This window comes from Phyllostomus discolor, chromosome 8, assembly GCF_004126475.2.
Source record: "Phyllostomus discolor isolate MPI-MPIP mPhyDis1 chromosome 8, mPhyDis1.pri.v3, whole genome shotgun sequence".
Taxonomy (NCBI): Eukaryota; Metazoa; Chordata; class Mammalia; order Chiroptera; family Phyllostomidae; genus Phyllostomus; species Phyllostomus discolor.
The window spans coordinates 108,545,739-108,563,640 of record NC_040910.2 but is presented as its reverse complement, the minus strand read 5'-3'; the positions used below and the strand labels follow the sequence as shown (position 1 = coordinate 108,563,640).

Here is a 17,902-nt window from a genome sequence, read left to right as displayed (position 1 = left end):
AGCTCTGCCTGCCGGGCTACGCTGACACCGTGTCAGAGGCAAATATAGAGTCGGCGTTATTGGTCCCATTTTACAAGTGGACGACCTCCTCTGACCGAGGCCAAACGACAGCCCCAAAGCTACGCAGATAGAGCTGAGGCCAGACGAGGTCATGACCCGGGCCGACAATGTGTACTTGATGCAGACTTTGCGGGAAACGGGCAATAAGGACGCGCTCCGCCCCGACGCCGGGCCTCCGCTCTCCGCAACCTATTAGGATAACGGACCCGGAGCCTCTGAAAGCCCCTCGGGGGCTGAGTACAGTTAGGCGCCCCAAAGCGCTGGCCCCGCCCCCTCGGTCCCCGCCCCGCCCCGCGACTCCTCCCGGCTCCGCGATAGGCTCCGCGGGCAGGAGGCGGGGCCTGATCTGAGCCTACGTGATGGCGTCAGGCGCCTTGGGCGCAGCTTGATGTTGTCGGTAACCCGGAGGGCCGCTGGGTCAGGTCGGATCTCCTGGGGCTGCTGCGGCTGGGAGAACCTCATGCCCCGCTCCCCGCTCCCCCTCCCTTTGGTGAGTTAGGGGTTGGGGCGTGAAGGGTAGCGGAGGGGCGGCGGACCGAGACGCGTACGGGCGATGGGCCAGCTTTCGCCGAGATCACAAACCCCCGCTTGCCTCGAGACTGCCCTGCTTCAGAGCCCGCACCCTTCCCTACCCAGATCCCGTGCCCCAACTTCCCACTCCGATCCAAGCCTCCGGCAGGCACTGCACTGCTGGCCCGTCCCCTCTTTCTTCTTACACCCGTGACCTGACTCCAGCCCTTACCCCCACCCCTTCACCACCGGTCTTGCATAAATGCAGCCTCACCCTTGACCCCACTCTAGCCCAATTCCAACCCGATCTCAACCACATTCCTCCACCTCCCTCTTTCACACAGCTCATCCTCAGCCCTCAGCCCTTTTGGCGCTCTTAATGCTCCACGCAAATCTCTTTGAGAACCACTCTTCTGGTTTGTTTTTCTGAATCAGCTTTCTTATCCCAATCTCCCACATGCCCTGCTCAGCTCCCCAAGGTCTGCTCATCCTAAACAGCCCACCTCTGACCCACTCTCATTTAAGACCGAACACCAAAGTGAGTGCGCTTTGAGCTCACGTCTTTCTTCTTGATAACTCCCATCACAGTCCTGTCCCAGGTCTTATAATTATGTATCTTCTTGTCCTCACAGACTCAGCCCGTAACTTCTAGCCTATCATATACTTCCATACTTCCTTTCCATCTCCAGTCATCCTCAGGACATCTTCCATCCCTAAGTCTTTGCTAAACTGCCCCTGACTCTTGCTGCACCAGCTTCTACAGCTCTCAACCCATCTTCTTGAAAATGGGGTCTCCAGCCCGGGCTCAGTGGCCGGAGTGGATTGAGCGTGGGCCTGCAAACCAAAGAGTCACCGGTTTGATTCCCAGTCGGGGCACATGCCTGGGTTGCAGGTCAGGTCCCTGGTAGGGGGCACGCGAGAGGCAGCCACACATTGATGTTTCTCTCCCTCATTTTCTCCCTCCCTTTAATGGCGTATCCTCTGCTGTCCCCACCTCAACTCTTCACTCCAACTCTGTACCCATTCTTCCCTTGACCCAGTCCCCATTCAGTCCCCATTCAGTCTGAGATCTCAGTTTACAGTGCCCTGTGAGCCCCACCAGCCCTCCCTCAACGGCAAATCTAGGGGCTTACTCAGAGCTGGGCAGTTAGAGACGGAACAGCTTGGCCGGCGCGTGCAGGGCCTCCAATGCTAGTAAGTGTGGAGGAGTAGAGATACCCCTCTGGGTCAGGGGCTTTCCCCAGGTGTCCGGTCCCCTCTTTCTGTCCCCAGGAATTATGATTCCAGCAATCATATTAAGTTGCTGCTGCTTCTGTGGAATGGCAGGTATCCTCCACATGCCAGGAAGGTGAGGAGTGGCCACTCATCCAGCTCACTCAGGCTGAGGCAACAGTAGCCATCACTTCCTTTGGGCTGGGCTCCTGGCCTTGAAGAAACTCAGGAAGTACCAGTGTGTGGGATTGGCCATGGTTACGGAGCCATTCCAGCGTGTGTTGCCCTAGACCTTGGACAAGACCCTCACGGAGGGCTCCTCTGCACCGCATCTGGTGACAGATCAGTCCCAGCACTGACCACAGGGAACGCTGTGGGTGCCAGAGGTGGTGTCGCGTGTTGCGAAGTGTGTCAGTGAGCAGGTCCCGAGGAGGCTGAGGACTAGGTGGGTCTGGAGGCTGCTGAGCTGCTTCCTCTTTTTGCGGGGGCTGCATCACCGACTGCTGGCCACCACCATTGCCGATGAACAGGGAGCAGGGTTATCTGAGAGGAGCTGAGGCACGGGGCATCCTGAGGCCCTCAGGCCCCATGCTCAGCATTCATGGGCTGTTTGAGTATGTGTTTTCTCCAAATTCTGGAGACCTGGTTTCAGGGGGTTGGCCCGATGACAGCAATTTGTAAAGGGCCCCAAGCAGGACCATTGTCTTTGCTTGCCTGTTACAGTCTTGTTCCTGTGAAAATTGAATGCTCTTCTACCTCTAGTAAGTCCCCAGTAACGTGTGATAGGTCAGAATGGTTTTCAGCCTGTTGGCAGCTGGGCTTTGTGGAAGGAGTTCTTATCACTCAAGAGTTCTATACTTCAGCTTCCCGCAGTTTATGAGGGGGAGATACCTGCCCTGAGCCTTATTTTCGTTGGATTCATCCGTTCATTCAGGTGCTTTGTGAGCACCAGTGTGTGCCGCGCACTGTTCTAGACACTGGAGATACAACGGTGACTGAGCCAAGGAAAGTACCTGTTTGTATTGTATTCATTCAGAGATTGGCCCTTGCTAGAACCCTAGGGGATCTGGGACAAGGAATTAGGGGAGGTGGCTGTTACTGGATGGAAAGAAAGAGGAAGGAAAAAAAAGATAGCCAGTGTTCACTGACCTCACATTTCTGGCCTCACCCACCAGCCCGTGGTCTGGGAATCACAAGCTAGACGTTTCTCACCCTCCAGCTGGTATTCAGTTGCTTCAAAGGCCCGGTTCCCCCGGCGCACCTGCTGGAGAACACTGGACCAGAAATCCAATTGTCTTCAGGTGGAAGCAGGTGCTATTTACTCATTCATCACTCACAGGGCTGAAAGATCAGCTGCCTTTCTGAATCAGAAGATAACTTTGTCATTTTGTTTTCCAGCTGAAAACCATGACTCATCGATCGATACTAGAGTAGCTGGACGGCTTAAACAGCAGGCTGTTGCTCCAAACAGCCAGGTACTACGGGATTAGATTCAGTCCGCAGAGAGGAGACTATTGGGAATGGCGGAGCAGTCTCCGAGGAGAGGAGGTTGCTGTTTACTGCTGGATGGAATGCTTCCAAAGCCGTGAGGTCGGCTCATCCATTTCTTCTTTTAATGTAAGTCTCCTGTAAGCCATTTTTCCCTTTTCTCTCTTCCTTGGTTTCTGGAGGAAGTAAAATTGCACGTGTTCACAGGGCCAGGCAGTATAGCGAAGAAGAAGAACCAGGACGATTCCCCCCTTAAGTGTGTGCTAGAATGCATAAGAAAGGACGGCCCTGAAACTTGGGTACCGGGGCAGGAACCTGGCCCCAGCGGCTTGGGACCGCAGACCTGGCCAGCAAGACCGTTTCTTCCTGATCTTAAGCCGTATTTGATAAATGGAGTTTCTGAGTGCCCCATAAGAGTCAGCAAGTATTAAATGTGCCTGAGACTCTTTGAACCAAAGACCTGAGGCATTGGCGTCTGGTCAGAGGCACAGGACGTGGGGTGAAGACACTGGAGGATTCTGTCCCTTCCCCGGGGCCTGTTTGTGCTGAGCCCTGGTCTTTAAGAAGTCCTCTCCCAGGACTGCCGTAGGAGTTGACGCAACGAGAGAAGCCTGAAAAGCTGTGTCAGGATGAGTCAGGACTTAGGGGGAGAGGCAGGCTTAGCGGGGTTTGGAGTTTCCTAAAAAGCAAATTCACCTCTTCTGCTCAACTCCACTGGGGCTCAAGTTGGCTCCTTGGTCCCTTCAGCCGAGTCTCCCTGAAGCCACACCTCTCTCTGGTTTGCTTCTTGGTGTCCGAGAAGGCTGTTCAAGGGACCGGGAGCAAAGCCAGCCCCACAGGGTGGCAGGTCGGGGCCTGGGCCACCACCGGGAGAGTGACTCAGCACTGACTCAGCAGTCAGGAGACCCGAAGCCCCGTCTGCTCCCACCAGCAAGTTCTCGGTCAGGGGCCGTGGGACTCCTGCCTGGCAGCCAGTGTCCGGCCCCTGCGAGGCACGTGGAACACACACCGCAGGTGGGGGGGCTCTGCCTGCCTGCCCGAGACCAAAGCTGTGCCCCGAATTGTAGCCTGAACCCCAGGGTCGCAGTCCTGTTTCAGAATTGTCCGGTGGCTTTTCTCCTGGATTCATCTCCGCTATTGTCATTTCGTGGTTTTTCTGACGCTTCGTTTTAGGCAACAGTTGTTTGTCTCTTATCTCACTCGGCTCTGAGCTCTGACCTCTCAGCGTCAGTTTGCCTCCGTTTTTTCGTGAACCTGCGCTGGGCCCGGGCACCCACTTGTTGATAAGCCTCCTCCCCTAACGGGCCTTAATGGGCCCGGGCTATGATTCCGGTCGTTGAGGTCTAGGCCCCTGAGGGCCTGGCCTTGGGGCTGGCTGAGGGAAGGGCAGTCTCACAGCTTGAGGCTCTGTGTGGAAGGGCAGGCCCAAGGGTGGCTGTAGGCTGCTGGAATCCCTGAATGGGGTTAGAGCTCAGGGTCTTGGAGCCAGAGAACCAGGCCTTGGCTGGCTGGGCTGCACAAAGTAGCCTAGACGGAACCCAGCCTCCAGGATCAGGCACGTTTTTCGAGGGACTCCATCCACAGTACATACCTCTTTCCCTGTCGCCCTGCATGGCCAGACTGTGGAGCCGGTCTCCAAGGAGGGGCCTGAGGATCCCGGGTAAGTGGGAGCAAGAAGGTGGCTGAAGGGAGAGGCAGTCGGACGGGGGCTGCAGCCAGGGCCCCGTGTCCTCCCTGGGGGTCTCCGCGCCCTGACTAGCGCTGGCTCCGCAGGGGCTGTCCCGCATGCGCACCTCCCTCCCCTGCATGTCCTCACTTGGGGAGGCTGGTTCTGGGTCCTGTTTCCCCTCTGCCCACTCCAGAGGCCAGGGATGGAATCAGAGTTTTTTTTCCCACCAGGGCTCTCGGCGGAAGGACCCTCCCCCAGCCCCCTGCTGCCCCCTTTCCCTGCCAGCTCCCTTCCCCGCCACTCCTTAGCCCTCGCTCACACCTGTCTCTCCCAGAAGGAAGGCGATTGCACTCATTCAGGGGTCTGGGGCTCCCCTTGAGCTGCGGTGGGCCTTGTCCTGGCCGAGGCTGGGGCACCGACCGCATCAGCTCTGGGATCTTGGGAAGGCCCTTGACCTGCGTCAGTTTCTATTTCCTATCAGTCGCATTGAAGTAACAAAAGAGCCCTCCCAGGGTTGGAATGAGGCAATAGATGTGAAGGGTGTAAACCCATTTAGCAGGCCTTGGTTGTATTAACTTCTTTTTTTTTTTAAGTGTGTTGTGAAATATTAAGGCTTTTTTTTAAGATTTCATTTATTTATTTTTGGACAGAGGGGAAAGGAGGGAGAAAGAGAGGGAGAGAAATATCAATGTGTGGTTGTGTCTTGTGCTACCCCCACTGGGAACCTGGCCCCTAACCCAGGCTTGTGCCCTGACTGGGAATTGAACCAGCAACCCTTTGGTTCAGAGGCTGGCACACAATCCAATGAGCCACACCAGCCAGGGCAGTTTTGGGGGAGCAGGGACAGCAATAACCTGTTATCTTTGGTGTCCCCTCATGGTCAGCTGTGGAGTCACTAGGTGTTTGTGTAGATGTGACTATGTCCGCCTGGCCCTGCCCTGTGCAAGCTGCTGGGGTGGGACTCAGACGAAGACCCAAGCCCCTAGCCCCTAGCCCCTCCCTCACTTCACCCTCAGCCACTCCTGGGAGGAAGCCAGCTGCCCGAGGGGTTTTCCTGTGCTCTGACTCCACCTACCTGGGCAGTTTGCTTCAGGCAGTGGGATTCTTTGCCTGTAAATTTAAGTGGCCACATCCGCTGCGATTATAGGTGCCATTTGTCCTTGGTACCTACTAGCCCCTGTCCTAGGCATCTGCACAGTCATCATCTCCCTGTGAGCAGTCGGACACAGTGGCCCCGTGTGCCTCGCTGGTTAACAGCAAATTGAGGTTAGACCCCGTGTTCCCCTTCCCTCGTGTCCTTGGGCTACCCAGGCTTGACCGTCGCCGCCCAGAGGAGAAGCGGCTGTGTAGCAGGAGAGCCTCCCTTTTGCAGCTGTTTCACTTGTCCTTTTCACTGCGGAGCGGCAGGCGCCGGGCGGGAAGGAGCCAGAGCCGGCAGGTGCAAGGCCGGGCCCGGCCCTGGCTGTGATAGACGAGGCCTGCTTCCTGGTGCCCGAGGGTTCTCTGCACCTGCAGCCAGCCCTTGCAGCCAGCCGCAGCGGCCCCGGGCGCCCTCGGCTGTGTCGCGAGACCATCAGCCTGTTGTTCCCTGCATTTAGTGCCAGCGCCCGGCGTGCAGTGAAGAGCCCTTGCCCCCCACTCCTTGGGGCCGGTCCGCCCTTGGCACTCCACAGGGCTCCGCCCCTCCCAGGATCCTGGCCCTCAGACTGTTTTCCGTCCCTGCTTCCTTCCAGAAAATCCACTCTCAGTTTTACTTTTGAATTCAATGGTCTTTCTTTCCGTTGCAGTTTGAGTAAACTGGGCTGGCCTCATGCTGCCCTCCTGGGGGGGTGAGGGGGGGTGAGAGGTGGTGCGGGGGTGTCGAGGAGCTGAGCTGGGGGCCCGCTCACCTGGCCGCCTCCTGTCTCAGCAGGTGTCATGTGATTCTCCTCGGGAGCTGCCGTATGAGTGGAAATGCTCTCAGTGGTGGAGAATGGACTGGACCCCCAGGCTGCCATCCCGGTAGGTGGCCAGGGACGATCGGGGGTGGGGCAGGGGGGCACAGCACGGCCGTGTCATTGGCTTCTCTCACTTTGAAATGTATGGACACCGCCTGGTAAGGGGGGCCTCGGGCTGAGAAAAAGTTCTGGCGGAAGCAAGCTCCGAGGAGGCCCTACCCTTTCTAGACCATCTTATGGGTGATAAAATGAGAATTGGCAAAAGAACAGTTGGAAGTGAACGGGGGTTACCTGAAGACTAAGGATTTCTCCAAAGAAGATATACAAGTTCAGTAAATACACGAAAAGATGCTCACCATCATTAGACATTAGACAAACACTAATCAAAACCGTAAGGGGAGAGTTCTTCACACCCACGACGACGGCTGTAACCAAAACGGCAGACAGTAATAAGTGTCGGCGGGGTCGTGGAGAAGGCGGAACCCTCGTACCTCGCTGGCAGGCATGTCAGATGGTGCAGCCGTTGTGGGAAACAGTTTGATGGTTCCTCAAAAAGTTAAACTCGGTGTTACATGTGACCCAGCAATTCCGCTCCCCGGTGCCTACGCATGTGAACGGAAAACATATGACATGTTTCCACACAAAAACTTGTGCATGAGTGCTCACAGCCACATTGTGGCGAAAAAGTGGGAACAACCCAAATGTTTATTAGCATTTGATAAATAGGAATGGATATTCCTATAAATGGATAAATAAAAGTGGAATATCCATGAGTGGAATGTTATTTGTGATAAGAAGTAATGAAGTACCGCTACAGGAAGAATGCTTATCATAGAGGAAGTTTGGAAATGTGCTAAACAAAAGCAGCCAGACTCGAAGGGCTGCCTATTGCACGACCCCAGTCGTATGTACTGTTAGAACAGGCGGACCCCGAGAGACGAAGCAGGTTAGTTGTTGGCAGGGTTTGGGGCTGGGGGGGGGGGGGGGGGGGGAATAGGATACAGTATTTCTTTTTAGGGCAACAAATGTTCTAAAATTAGATAATGGCCACAGTTACACAATTCTGTGATGACACCAAAAACCATTGAACTGTATACTTTAAGTTTTTTAAAAAATTTTTTAGAGAGAGGGAGAGAAAGAGAAACACTGATTTGTTGTCCTACATGTTTATGCTTTCATTGGCTGCTTCTCACATGTGCCCTCCCCAGAGGTCAGACCCACAGCCTTGACATAGCGGGTCGATGCTGTAACCAACCGTGCTGCCCAGCCCAGGGCCTCTTCTGTGCACTTTGTCTTCATTTTCTATAATTAGCACATGCTAGTTTTGCAGAAGGCACAGATACACACATACGAGTGTGTGCATGCGTAGTTGTGCATGTATTTTGCGACGGGCAGAGTTACACCCCGGGGGTCGCCGGAGGATCTTCTGAAGGCCCGTGTTACTGTGTCCGGCCCTGCCCAGGTCATCAAGAAGAAGCTGGTGGGGTCCATGAAGGCACTGCAGAAGCAGTACGTGTCCTCGGACGCAGCGGTCACCAGCGAGGACGGAGACGCCAACTCCATGTGCAGCGCCCTGGAGGCCGTGTTCATCCACGGCCTGCACGCCAAGCACATCCGCGCCGAGGCCGGGGGGAAGAGGAAGAAGAGCGCCTACCAGAAGCCTCTGCCCCAGCCTGTCTTCTGGTCCCTCCTGAAGGCCGTCACCCACAAGTGAGATCGGCTGGGGAGGTTTTGCTTTGGGGGGGAGCTTCGGAGTGTGGGACGTGGGGGGCTCTTCATCTCCCGCCGGGTGGAAGAGCCACAGGCGCGCTGTGTTCTAGAACAGAGATGGCCGAGGTAGGGGTTGTCGTTAGACCGAGCCTCTTCAGCCCTTCTTTCCTCACGGAACAGTCTGGGACTGCTTCCAGCCTCTGGGCCGGTCCCTTCAGCAGGTGCCATCTTTTTATTTTTATTTTTTTTTAATTTTATTTATTTATTTTCAGAGAGAGGGGAAGGGAGGGAAAAAGAGAGAGAGAAACATCAGTGTGTGGCTGCCTCTCATGCGCCCCCTACTGGGGACCTGGCCCACAACCCAGGCATGTGCCCTGACTGGGAATTGAACCGGCCACCCTTTGGTTCTCAGGCCACCACTCAGTCCACTGAGCCACACCGGCCAGGAGGTTCCGACGTTTTGCCACATGCTGGCAGAGTTCAGTAGCGGCATCAGAGGTTATGTGGTCTGCAAAGCCTAAAATCTTTACTGTCCGGCCCTTTGCAGAAGGAGCTTGCTGACCCTGCCTTAGAATGTTTGAGCATCTCCATTCTATGCTCAGTATTATAACGAGGTAGGGTTTGCTTTTTTTTTTTATATATATAAGAGTGAAATCCAAGTAGAGCATCTGAATATTTGTCCTGAGACGCTTGTCTTTGTGGCCCCGCCCCCCACCGCCTGGGCCTGGAGCGAGGAGCTGGCACTGTGCCTCGAAGGGCTATTGGATGCCACCCTCAGCCCACAGGTGCCTTGTCAGTCTCTAATCTTCCTTTCCATGCCTCCTGCCACCGCCCTGTCTCAGGTTCTTACCTCACTCCTGGGTGACAGTGGCAGCCTAATTGTCCCCCGTATCTCATTCTGTCTTTCCTTAACATTTATCGAGCTTAAGCTCACTGGAGCCAGTCTCGGGGCCCCACGGAGCACAGTCCGTCCTCCCACGCGGAGACGTGAGCGGGGGACTGTGGGAGTCGCAGGAGGGGTGTCCCATCAGAGGCCTTCAGACACTGAGTTTGGTGCACCCGGGGTCTGGTCCTACCCAGAGCCACCCACCCTGACATCCGCATGGCTGAGGGCAAATCACTTTCCTACGCAAAACCCTACAACCCACCGGCTCCCCAGTGCCAGCCTCGGGTCTGGTTCACTCGGTCGGGGCCCCAGAATCTGTATCCTGACCAAGTTCCCCAGGTGACTCTGAGGCACAGCTCGGTGTGGGGGCCACCGGCCCGCTTTGCCTCACCAGTTTGATACTCAGAACCCTGCATTACCTGGCCCCGCCCCCGAGCCCCCTACTGCTCCCCCCGTTGTAATTGGAGTGCTCCCCACTCCGGCACAGGTCCGTTGCTTTCCTCCCCTTGACGCCTCTTCTCCGGTTAGCTCCATGTTCCCAGGGAGCCACCCTGTCTTTGCCTCTTGAAACACCACAAGGCCCAGCTCGATGCTGCCCCTTCTGTGGCATTTCCTACTAACAGCAGGTGTGCCCTCGAGAGGCAGTTACCTGGGCGGAGGGCAGGGGCCACGTCTCCAACCCTGTGCCTTCATCGCGCCGAGGACCTTGCACTTAAGGACGCGGCAGACACGTCCTAGACGCAGGCAGGCAGTATCAGGGACCCCAGCGGTAGTTGTAATGAAAATGGCAATTAACCTGCATGGCAACAGCCTCAAAAAGTTGGGGGTTATTGCTTAATATTTCGCAGTCCCCCTTAGAACACTATTATCCAAACATTTTCCATGCCTACCTGTACGTGCAGCCGTTATTACTGGCCCCTGCCGGCCGGTGCGTACAGCGTCATCTTGGGGGTGCCAAGCCCCTTGCTGAAAGCGCCCCGCCCCCGCCCCGCCCCCAGGCACATCATCTCGGAGCTGGAGCACCTGGTCTTCGTGAGCACGGACGTGGGCCGCTGCCGGGCCTGGCTGCGCCTGGCGCTCAACGACGGCCTGATGGAGTGCTACCTGAAGCTGCTCCTGCAGGAGCAGGCGCAGCTGCGCGAGTACTACCAGCCCACCGCCCTGCTCCGCGATGCGGAGGAGAGCGAGTTCCTCCTCAGCTTCCTGCAGGGGCTCACGTCCCTCTCCTTCGACCTCTCCTACAAGTCGGCCATCCTGAACGAGTGGACGCTCACCCCGCTAGCCCTGTCCGGGCTCTGCCCGCTCTCCGAGCTGGACCCCGTGCCCGCCCCTGCTCCCGAGCTGCAGCGGAAGGAGTCTCTGGATTCCATCTCGCATTCCTCGGGCTCCGAGGACATCGAAGTCCAGCACTCAGGCCATAGGATCCAACGGAGCAGGCAGCTCACCGCCTCCTCCCTCAGCCTGGACACCGCCAGCTCGTCCCAGCTGTCCTGCAGCCTGAACTCGGACAGCCTCCCGCTCCAGGAGAACGGCTCCAAGAGTCCCGATCACTCCGAGGAGCCCATGTCCTACGACTCGGACCCGGGGACAGCCAACGCGGATGACTCAGACCCGTCTCTGCAGGAGTGAGTACCTCTCCTCCGCCCCCTCCCTCTTTCTTCTTCTTTCCTCCTCCTCCCCCTCTTCCCCGCCCTCCTTCCCTTCCTTCCTGCACCATGTGAATGCCCGTCACCACCCTGAGCTCTGTCGGGGCGAGAGGAAGGGCGTAGGGAACACCATCCCCCTTCCTCAGGGACGGGAGTCGCTGGGGCCTGTAACTGGGGGCAGAATGTGGGCAGAGAGGAGAATGGGTTCCCGCGGGGCGCGGGGCTCAGGGCTGGTTTGAGCTCCGACTCCGCCCTGGGGGACGTTCAACAAGTTATTTAATCTTACTGGGACTCGGTGTAAAATATTAATTTCCTTCTTTACCGAGAGAGAAGGAAACTAATAGTTCAAAGCTATATTTATGTCTTCCAAAAAATACAGCGGAGCCTGATGCCTAAGGGTGATCTTCTGCCACCTCACAGAAGACCTCCTAGAGGCCGGGAGGAGGGGGCGGACCAGTGGGGCCCAGCCCGGGTGTGGGCGGAGCTGGGACACTGGCTGGGGAAGGGAGCCTGGCAGAACCCTATTCCGGCTTTTTAACTAGCTAATGTATTTTTTTTTCTTTTTTTAAAAGATTTTATTTATTTTATTTATTTATTTTTTAGAGAGGAAAGGGAGGGAGAAAGAGAGAAACATCAATGTGCGGTTGCTGGGGGCCGTGGCCTGCAACCCAGGCATGTGCCCTGACTGGGAATCGAACCTGCGACACTTTGGTTCGCAGCCCGAGCTCAGTCCACTGAGCTATGCCAGCCAGGGCGCTAATGTATTTTTATGGTTAAAAAATATATAATGTGTAGGGGGAGGGAAGTAGGTGGAGGTGGAAGGAGGGTACGACAGGAGGGATAGACAAGTGGTAATGGGGAAGAAAATAAAATAAAAAATAAACTATAGTTTAAAAAACTACAAAAATCTAACATGTGTGTAGTATAAAGTCTTTCCACCCCATAACCATAATTGTTTTCTTGCATATTCAAATGTTTTTAAATGCATCTGTGATAATATGCACAAGCCTACTTTAAAATTTTATTTCCCATTCTCCCACCTCTTTCCACAAAAGCTAGTATAAACACACCGTTCTACACCTACTTTTGGAGGAGATCTTTTCATATCAGAGTTTCTTTTTTTCTCCCCCGTGACATGTTTTTCCCTTCTGTGAACGTACTTTGGTTTACTGAATCAGCCCTGCATTTAATGGACTTTGGGGGTCAGTGTTCTGTGGGTAACCCTGTGTGTGTGGTCTTCTAGTTCTGTGCAGTCACCTCTGATCAGTGAACTCCCACGAGCAGAACTGCTGAGCCAAAGGATAGATTAATTTATAATTTTCACAGATACGGCCTTTTACACCCCATCAGGAATGTGCCTCTGTCCCCTCAGCCTTGCCAACGGAAGGCATTATCACACTGGATGTTTGCTCAGCTTATGGGTAAAAAATGGTAACCTTCTACTGAGCATTTCCTGCCATCCATCCCCATTTCAGCAGCCCCCGTTTGGGACCTGCTTTTTCACTCCTGCTGCCCCACCACCACCTCCCACGTTTGGCTCAGGTCCTTATAGGGTTCCTGCCCCGTGTGGGAACACCACCAGTTTGGGGAGGTGTAACGGACCGACTTGGAGCAGATTGAGTTTCAAGCCCTGCTCCGCCCCTTACAAGCCCAGTACTGTCAGGCAAATCGCAGGCTCTTGCTGAGATTCTGTTCTTTTCATCTTTATGAAACGGAGGTGCTCTCCCACGGCTGTTCGAGGATCAAGCCAGGGGCCTGTGAGTGAGTTGCACACGAAAGAATGTCTGGCAGGCACCGGAACCGGCTTCCGAGCCCTGCGCGCAGTAGACAGAGCTTTCCAGGGCCGAGTGGGAGGAGCCGGGCAGCACTTGCTGGAACGCGGCAGTCCCGGCCCCGGTATGGCTGCGCCTGCGCAGAACATAGGCTCCTTTTGTGAGCCTCAGTCCTTGCTGGCCCCTCCTTCCTCCCACGGACCGGCCGGCCTTCCCTTCGTCATGTGTTTTGCCTTTATCTTTCATCGGTCTTGTGATGGGAAAATTCCAGCTTGAGGTTGTTAAGGCAGCGACCGACCACTCTGTGTGGTTGTTAAGGGGAACTCGAGGGGAGAAGGCCAGGATGGACAGGCCAGCACGGGGCAGTGTGTGAGGAACCAGCACACACTGGACGCACAGATGCACAAACACACACCCAGCCTTCTTGGCGGCGGGGGTGAGGTTAGTCTTGGAGCAGCCGCAGGGACCGGCCTGTCGTGGGGTGCGTGTTTCAGGGGCAGAGGCTCTCACCAACACTTACGAGGTCACTTTGGCTATTTTTATTATAGTACTTAGGTGTAACTTAAAATTAAGTGTAAATGCTGTGTGCTTATAACTATAAAATCAAAACATCTACAAATTAAACATAAAACTATAAAACACTAACATCCAAAATGAAATGGACGGATGTAATATTTCACCGAAACCGAGTTGGCCTGATGAATGGAGAATGTCTGGCTGCCAGCGTAGCCTCTTCTGTGCGTGTTGGGCCTGAATTATAATGACCCCTGAGAAGCGGGGGTGCGTTCTGTTGGTAAAGAGTGTGGACTCCGGGGAGCCAGACCGCCTGAGTCTCCCTTAACCCGCTTTTGGACCCGGGACAGGTTCCTCGGTCTGTCCGACCTCGATGTCCTCACCTGTAAAACAGAAACAGCGACATTTGAAGGAATGCCGGGAAGATGAAATGAGTTGAGACAGTGCTCAGGGCAGTGCCTGGCGCATGGCGAGTGCCCTATAGGTGGTGTGATCGTCACTTTCTGCCGAGTACTCTGAGAGCCAGTAACCTCAGCTCCGCCACTCCTTGCCTCTATAAACACTGCTGCGGAGGGCTGGTTTTAACATTTGTCAGATGTTATCGCGAGGCCTTCCCTCGGAGGAAATGATTCTTAGCGTGCTCAGCCCGCCTCTGCGCATTTGCTGGTGACTGCCACGCACCGCCCGGACGAGAGCCGGCACGTTCAGGAAAACCACAGGCTCAGAACCTCTTGGTGGGGGTTCTTTATATGGCAGCCACCTGGGGTCTCCAGGCCACGTTTCTTATTTATTTCTCTCACACACGCGTAGTAGATACATGTGCTTAGAACACATACACTTTTCAGATGGTTTTCTAAGTGCACAGAGTTGCAGAGTTTTGGAACAAAATGTTTTCGAAAACCACTGCCCTGAGCCAGACAGAAGTGGATAGGCAGTAGCAATTTCACTGTTTAATTTCTGTTTCATTTCCTTCAAATGTTTTCAGAGTTTTCTGTCTTTTGCCTTTCCTTCAAAATCTGATCTCTGGCACTTTTTCCAGTTGAGGCACCTTCTCCCTTATTCTCATTGGGTCTTGAAGACCAGCACTGATTCTGGTCAAGTTCTGTGAACTTGATTTCACCTTGACCTTGGTTTTGGTTTGGTGGAAGCTCTAATTTATTGTGCATGCTTCTTGCTTTTTTTTAAATAATAAAGATTATATACTTTTTTATTTTTTAAAAGATTTTATTTATTTATTTTTAAAGAGGGAAGGGAGGAGAAAGAGAGAGAGAGAGAAACATCAATGTGCAGTTGCTGGGGGCCGTGGCCTGCAACCCAAGCATGTGCCCTGACTGGGAATCGAACCTCCGATGCTTTGGTTCGCAGCCCGAGCTCAATCCACTGAGCTACGCCAGCCAGGGCAGCTTCTTGCTTTTTTGTGGTGTTTCTTTAGGCATCGTCACTCACTTATTCTAACACCCAGTCTATTCTCTCATTAAAATCTTTCTTACAGGTTAGGACTCATTTACAACGGGTGACCACTTTGGTAATAACACTAGTGAGTGTTTCGATAATTCTGCTCCTTTCCTTCTGGTTTTATATTTGTAGACACGGAGGCCGAGCAGTCTTATCAATAATAATAAAAACAGCTACAGTAACAAATTGGGGTTAACATTTATTGAGTGTTTCACTGGGGCCAGACACTCTACTAAGTATTTTACCCGTATTACCTCATTTGATTTTTGTCACAGTCATAAAGGTGGGGTTTGTTACCACGCCTGTTTTACAGATAAGGGAATTAAATCTTTGAACTTTAGGGACCTGCCATGGGCAGCTTAGCAGTGTGCTAACCAAGGCCAGAACTCGGGGTCCCTGCCTCTACTCACACCACCACCTCCCAGGAGCTGGGATCTCCCAGGGGATATTTGTCAAAAGTCTGTCCCCCTAGTTCTTTTTGGAACGTGGCCCCATTCAGTCGCAGTAGTTTGGACACATACAACTGGTCAGCGAATGCCCCTTCCTCCTTTGCCTGTGCAAACTAGCCCTTTGCTTCAGAACTCATCGTTGCCTGTTGTTGCCTGCAAGTGGCACTCCTGAATTTTTATTGCTCTGTTTTTATTTATTTATTTACTATAGTTTATTAATTATGCTATTGGAGTTATCGTGATTTCCCCCCTTTGCCTCCCCTCCACCCAGCACTGCCCACTCCCTCAGGCCATCCCCCCACCATTGTTCATGTCCACAGGTCATATGTGTAAGTTCGTTGGCTTCTCCATTTCCCGTGCTGTACTTTACATCCCCATGACTATTCTGTAACTACCAATTTGTACTTCCTAGTCCCCTCACCCATGAAAGGGGACACCCTTTCCCCCACACTCCCTCCCACCTGGCAACCATGAAAACACTCTGTGTATCCATGATTCTGTCTCTGTTTTTCTTGTTTGCTTAGTTTGCTTTTTAGATTTAATTGTTGCTAGATATGTATTTTTGCCATTTTATTGTTCATAGTTTTGATCTTTTTCTTAAATAAGTGTCTTTAACATTTCATATAATAATGGTTTGGTGATGATGAACTCCTTTAGTTTTTTTCTTGTTTGGGAAGCTCTTTATCTGCCCTTTGATTCTAAATGATAGCTTTGCTGGGTAGAGCAATCTTGGCTGTAGGTCCCTGCTTTTCATGACTTTGAATATTTCTTGCCAATCCCTTCTGGCCTGCAAAGTTTCTTTTGAGAAATCAGTTGACAGTCTTATGGGAACTCCCCTGTAGGTAACTAACTGCTTTTCTCTTTCTGCTTTTAAGAGTCTCTCTTTATTGTTAACCTTTGGCATTTTAATTATGTTGTTTCTTGGAGTGGGCCTCTTGGCATCCATCTTGTTTGGGACTCTGTGCTTCCTGGACTTGCATGTCTATTTCCTTCACCAAATTAAGGAATTTGTCTTTTATTATCTTTTCAAAGAGATTTCCAATTCCTTTCTCTTTCTCATTTCCTTCTGGCACCCCTATGATACAAATGTTGGACCTCTTGAAGTTGTCCCAATGACTGTTCATACTACCCTCATTTTTTTGGATTCTTTTTTCTTCTTGTCGTTCTGATTGGTTGTTTTTGCTTCCTTATATTCCAGAACATTGATTTGATTCTTGGCTTCATCCACTGTATTGCTGTTTCCCTATAAATTGTTCTTTATTTCAATTAGTGTATCCTTCGTTTCTGACTGATCTCCCTCATGCTGCTGAGGTCCTCACTAGGCTCCTCAACCATCCTTACAACCAGTGTTTTGAACTCTGTATCTGATAGATTGCTTGTCTCCATTTCATTTAGCTCGTCTTCTGGAGTTTTGATGTGTTCTTTCATTTGGGCCACGTTTCTTTGTCTCCTCATTTTGGCAGCCCCCCTGTGATTGTTTCTGTGTGTTAGGTAGAGCTGCTGTGACTCCCTGTCTTGGTACCAAGGCCTAATGTAGTAGGTGTCTTGTAGGGTCCAGTGGCACAGCCTCCCCTATCACCCAAGCCGGATACTCAAGGTGTGCCCTTCATATGGTCTGAGTACACCCACCTCTTGTAGTTGAGCCTTGGTTGCTGTTGGCAGATCAATGCGGGGGGGGGGGGGGGGGGGGACTGTTTACCCAGGCCAGTCAGCTACAAGGGTTGGCTGTGACCACTAGTAATTTGGGTGGGACAGAGTCTCTTGTCATCTCCGAGTCAGGTCAAACAGTGACCACATTAACCGAGGGGAATGTGATGTGTCTTCTGGACCCAGGCTAAGCCGTGAGGGCAGGTGCGTGCAGACTCCTGGGCTCCAGACAGCGTTGTTGGATCCGAGCCTGCATTGGTCCTTGACGGATTCAACTGGGTTCATAAGCAGAAGCGGAGCTGGCTAATAGGTGTACTTCAGAAATGGGACTTGGGTTCTCAGAAGCCTCCAGAGAGGGAGGGCGGAGCAGCCACCAGCCCATGCACATTCCAGAAGGCCCAGAAGTGTGTGTGTGTGTGTGTGTGCGCAAAAGCAGCAACACTGGCTCCCTGAGGCCCCAGAAGCACCACTTAGGGGCAGAAAGAGCCAGTCCCTGGGGAGGAGTGAGCAGGGGCACACCTCCTGTATACTTGTGTACACGCCTGCACACCTGTGTTCACGGATTCCCAGCAGCAATGTCTGGGCACGGGAGCCTTCTCTGACTCCGTGGCCAGTCCAGCTCTGGGGTGGACCAGCCCTTGCACCTCACCCCAACCCTGCTGCCCAGTTACTGGGCTGGGAACAAAGTCGGTCCTCACTGCCACTAAGTCTGTGTCCCGGGGGTGGAGTCCTGGTGCCTCGGTGCTCTTGGGGAGCCCAGCTCTGGGACACTGTTCATGGGCCCGGCTGCAGTCGGCCTGGGGAAATGATTGCCCCCGTAACCATTCATATGGCCGAGCAAGCTCTCCAGTTAGCCGTGCAGAGGGTAGAGGCAATCCGTTCCCATTGCCATTCACATCAAGGCCTGCCTCTCTGCTCTCTGGGCTTTTCACCTGAGATCCTGGGCTG

The 17,902-nt window shown here is 53.4% G+C and overlaps 1 protein-coding gene across 4 annotated transcripts in view; it reads left to right on the top strand.

Moving 5' to 3' along the window:
* The first annotated feature begins 391 nt into the window (after positions 1–391).
* The window catches only part of PLEKHM1 (pleckstrin homology and RUN domain containing M1), a 45,134-nt gene continuing 27,623 nt past the window's right edge, over positions 392–17,902 (top strand). For 2 of the 4 annotated variants that reach the window (XM_028521585.2, XM_036034056.1), the window contains exons 1-5: positions 392–550; positions 3,181–3,399; positions 6,852–6,940; positions 8,339–8,586; positions 10,471–11,097. In XM_028521585.2, the coding sequence (XP_028377386.1) occupies positions 6,893–6,940; positions 8,339–8,586; positions 10,471–11,097 (923 nt within the window). In that variant the 5' untranslated portion in view covers positions 392–550; positions 3,181–3,399; positions 6,852–6,892. Of the gene's footprint in view, positions 551–3,180; positions 3,400–6,848; positions 6,941–8,338; positions 8,587–10,470; positions 11,098–17,902 lie in introns of all 4 variants that reach the window. The other 2 variants (XM_028521586.2, XM_036034055.1) reach the window with 2 other exon arrangements.